This window comes from Gavialis gangeticus, unplaced genomic scaffold (assembly GCF_001723915.1).
Source record: "Gavialis gangeticus isolate Ggan-Ray unplaced genomic scaffold, GavGan_comp1, whole genome shotgun sequence".
NCBI classification, from domain to species: Eukaryota; Metazoa; Chordata; order Crocodylia; family Gavialidae; genus Gavialis; species Gavialis gangeticus.
In genome coordinates this window covers 117,860,567-117,864,440 of record NW_017729031.1, presented here as the reverse complement: position 1 = coordinate 117,864,440, position 3,874 = coordinate 117,860,567, and the positions used below count along the sequence as shown (strand labels likewise).

General features: G+C 41.5%; 1 protein-coding gene across 3 annotated transcripts in view; it reads right to left on the bottom strand.

Moving 5' to 3' along the window:
- Nucleotides 1-392: 392 nt before the first annotated feature.
- HOXB4 (homeobox B4) overlaps nt 393-3,874 on the bottom strand; it is a 60,771-nt gene continuing 57,289 nt past the window's right edge. Inside the window, exon 2 of one of the 3 annotated variants that reach the window (XR_002098714.1) lies at nt 393-537. Coding sequence is in view for 1 of the 3 variants with exons in the window: in XM_019523673.1 (XP_019379218.1) it covers nt 3,147-3,460 (314 nt within the window). In the remaining 2 variants the exon portion in view is untranslated. Of the gene's footprint in view, nt 538-1,074; nt 3,461-3,874 lie in introns of those variants that run through there. The other 2 variants (XM_019523673.1, XR_002098715.1) reach the window with 2 other exon arrangements.

The window sequence follows — 3,874 nt, the reverse complement described above, 5'->3', positions numbered from 1 at the left end:
CTATTCCCCCTCCCCCCCATACTACCCCAGATAAAAGAATTCCCATTGCAAAACCGAGGGAGCCCGGACTCGCACCAGACAATGGCAAATGATGGCTCGGTAGACATTGCATTCCCTTGCTATCTTTCTTTCTCTTCTAACATCGGTCAAAATAAAATGAGGAAACAGGAGGAAAATCTCTTAAAGAATTCACACGTTGCCTGTGTCTGCCCTCCACCCCCTCTTTTTTTTTTCAAGCTTAGTCGTGAAAGAAGGCAATAAAACCATCAAAAATGCAGGCCAAGAGGCCGGGTTTTTTTACCTTGTCGGTTCCCACATCCTCTCTCCAGCGCCCCATAGACGGTCCTCATGATCCTGGGTGGCTTCTTCCAACTGGAGAGTCTGTTTGTTTGTTTGTTTGTTTGTTTGTTTAAAAAAAAAAGTTTCGGCTTTAGGATCCAGCCTTTTTTATTACTACTATTATTATTATTATTCCCCCTGAAGATTCTGGTAGGACTCCGGGTACTTTTTTCCCAACAGACGGTCTGCGGAGATTTGCTGTTGAATAACAATGGGAAAAGGATAAGTATTTAAAGAAAAGAAGTGATTAATGATTTTCTGTATAATTCTCGCATTTTTCTTGGCTTCTGTCTGCCTATAATGGCTGTGAACTTTTAGTGCCTATAGAATTCTTCTTTGCTCCCTTCTCTGGTCTATTCATACTTTCCAGCTTTTATTTTGGTCTATAGAACCCGAATTCCTCCCAGCATATGCTTTTTAAGAGCGATTTTGGGTACTCTCAGAAGCACTAGCCCTCTCACTGAAAAATACATCGCTTTTACCTTACATAGCAGAGCAAAATTCTAACCAAAAAAGAAAAAAACCACCCTCCAACATAAATACAGTCCTCACCGAAATAAAAACGAACAAGGTTTGCACTTTTCTTTGCCATTCAAAACACGAGAGTGAATCAAAGACATTCCCAAACCCACGGTGCCCACACGAAGTTGTGTTTTGTATCATAGGACCATGGCAATATCCCTTCAAAAGTATTAAACAGGCAATAGAATAAAAGATATAAGGAAGGAGTTCTAGTTTTGTGGGGCCTCTCCCTGCAGTTTCTTTGCCAGGTATGCTTAAATTGTTTCACGTAACAAGGAGAGAAATAACAGGCTGGATCACTTCGAACATGCCAAGCCCTGGCTTTTGTTTTTCGTGGAGTATTTTGGTCATTATGCAGAGTCTGAAAAAATGTCATAAACATTTAGCATATAAGGCCATTTTCTTATAGAGGTTGTATAAGAAAAGGATGATTTTCTTCATATGGTCCAGAGGCCTTTCCCCCATTTTTTTTATATTTGTAACTTAGAACTGGAATGTTATTTCGTCCTGAACAGTATTTTCGATACTTTCTATGAGAAAGAAAATGAAAATTAATACAAGAGCTGTAGCTCACAAAAGAAGCCATTTGTCTTCTTGATTATCTATTTGCTTGTCAGAGTTTGAGCTATTGCAGTAGCCAGCTCCTTTGTAATATAAAAATACACAGAAAACCTGCAAACACCGAGAAACATCTGTGCAAAAATTATACTCATTAATGCATTAAATACCTTGGAGAAGGAGATACCTTTTTTTATATATAATGAAGAAACCCCTCCAGAGAAATACACCGCTCCCTTAATACAAGGTAGAGCCTTAATGACCAAAACTGTTTTGGCTGAAACCAGTTGGGGAAAACATCATGTAACCGTATTAATATATGCTTAGAACAAATAAATCATAATATGTAAGGCCTGGCAGTACTTAAAGCCGATATACCCTATAGTCAAACACATTTTGTTTTCATTAGGGAGTTGAGGATCTGCAATTGACAACAGAAGTCCTGGTAAAACTAACACAGAGTTTTAATTTTTTTTAAAGGAAAAAAAATCTATTCTTTTTAAACACACACACGATCATATTCACAATGCAAAATTTATTTCTATTTGCCTTTTGTTCTGCTATTTACAAGTCAGCATGGAGATCACAAAGAACAATAGGAGGTAATTCAAACGAAAACTGGAAGGAGATACTAAAGATCTCAAAAGTCCTCTGCAACCGCACCAGTTCGGAATGTCAGGCATAGACCAGAGAGAGAAAAAATATTCGGTGGGAAGTGAATGCTCCCTTCTCTTTTTTCTCCCCTCCATCCTTTCAAGCATATGTTCAGTACAAAAATGGACTGATCCGTAGCAGCAAAGCATCCCCACCCTTTTGCTGAGAATTTAAATTCAAGTGGCATTATTTTATCATCACGTTTCTAGCCTAAATACATACCCCCCCCCCACCTCCAAGATTTACAAGTGAGGTAATTAACCTGCTGGACTAAAAATTGCGGGGCGGGGGGGTGGTCCATTCGGTTAGTCTCCCCTCCCTCAACTAATTTCACTCGGTGTTTGTTGTGCTAAAATGGTGCCAATGCCTTTCCCTCTATGGGTCCAACCCTGATTAATACAGCACCCAACATCTTCAGCCTCCAGAGTGGTCCCACGGCATGGAATAACTGAAGGCTGTTTTTATTATTAATATTTTTGTTGGTTTGTTGTTGCTGCTGCTTTGCTTTGCTTTGTTTTTGCTGAGTAGGGCCATGCCACAGCTCTCACAACTGCTGTGCTTTTTTGAGGGGATGTCTGAATATAAACTTTTGTGTTGTGGCTGGTAGGCAGGAGAATGAAAAGAGAAAGAGAGAGAGAGAGAGAAAGGAAGAAAGCAAAAAAAGAAAATCCAGCTCGTCTTGAAGAAACGGAGCCTCATTTATTAAAGTGAACCCTGGTTGTCGAGGTAATAGCAGACATAAGGTCCATCCTTTGTACGGGAGAGTAAACATGACAAATGGGGCAGAGTTTGGCGTGATTAAAGATGAAACAGGGATCCATCTTAGCCAAATCTGAAAACTACTATCTACAGCCTCCTTTTAATGGAAGAGAGGCACCGCACCGCAGTTCGGCTTTGTTGCAGCTCCGTTTTCCCTCCTTTTGCTATAAATAAAGAGCACCCTCCTGCTTCCCCCGCTTGGAACATAAAAATTATCATGTGTCCCCCTACACACACGACACGCACACACACAAAACACACACGTCCACGCTCGCTCGCTCTCTCCCCCTCTCGCACACACACACGCGGAACAGTTATAGGCTGGTGGCTGGTCCACTGGATCGGTTCTGAGAACCTCCTTGGATCTGCAGGCTTGCAGAGGAGTTGGAAGAATTAGACCTGATCTTGGTATTTGGTAACTTGTGATCTTTTTTCCATTTCATCCTCCTGTTCTGGAACCATATTTTGATCTGGCGCTCGGACAGGCACAGGGAATGGGCGATCTCCACTCTGCGCCTCCGGGTGAGATAGCGATTATAGTGGAATTCCTTCTCCAGCTCCAGGACTTGCTGCCTGGTGTAGGCTGTCCGCGAGCGCTTCGGTTCCCCTCCTGTGTAATTGGGGTTTACTGAGCAAACATAAAGGGGGTGGGGGGAGCGAGAAAAGAAGAAAAAGAAGTATAAGAATTACTGAGCTGTTCCTTTAAAAAAAAAAAATAAGCATCACCCATTCCTTCGCGGAGGGAATGCTCAAAAAGCAGAGAGAAGCACCACCACCGCCTAAAAATACATCTTTAACCTAACTCCAAGTCCCCACCTCCAGCCTGACTCCTTGACGTATATTCCTGTCTAAACGTTTTTATAAGCTTCCTTAAGACACATTTTACCCATGGTCTCCGTGCTATAGAGCTCCACATCACTCGATTTCCCTCAAATCCTTTCAATTCCTCCCTCCCCAACACTCTCTCTTCCTGTCTCTATCTCTTTGTGGTTTGGGGTTGGTTTTTTTTTTAAATACTACACCAAAAAAAAAAAAAAAAAAA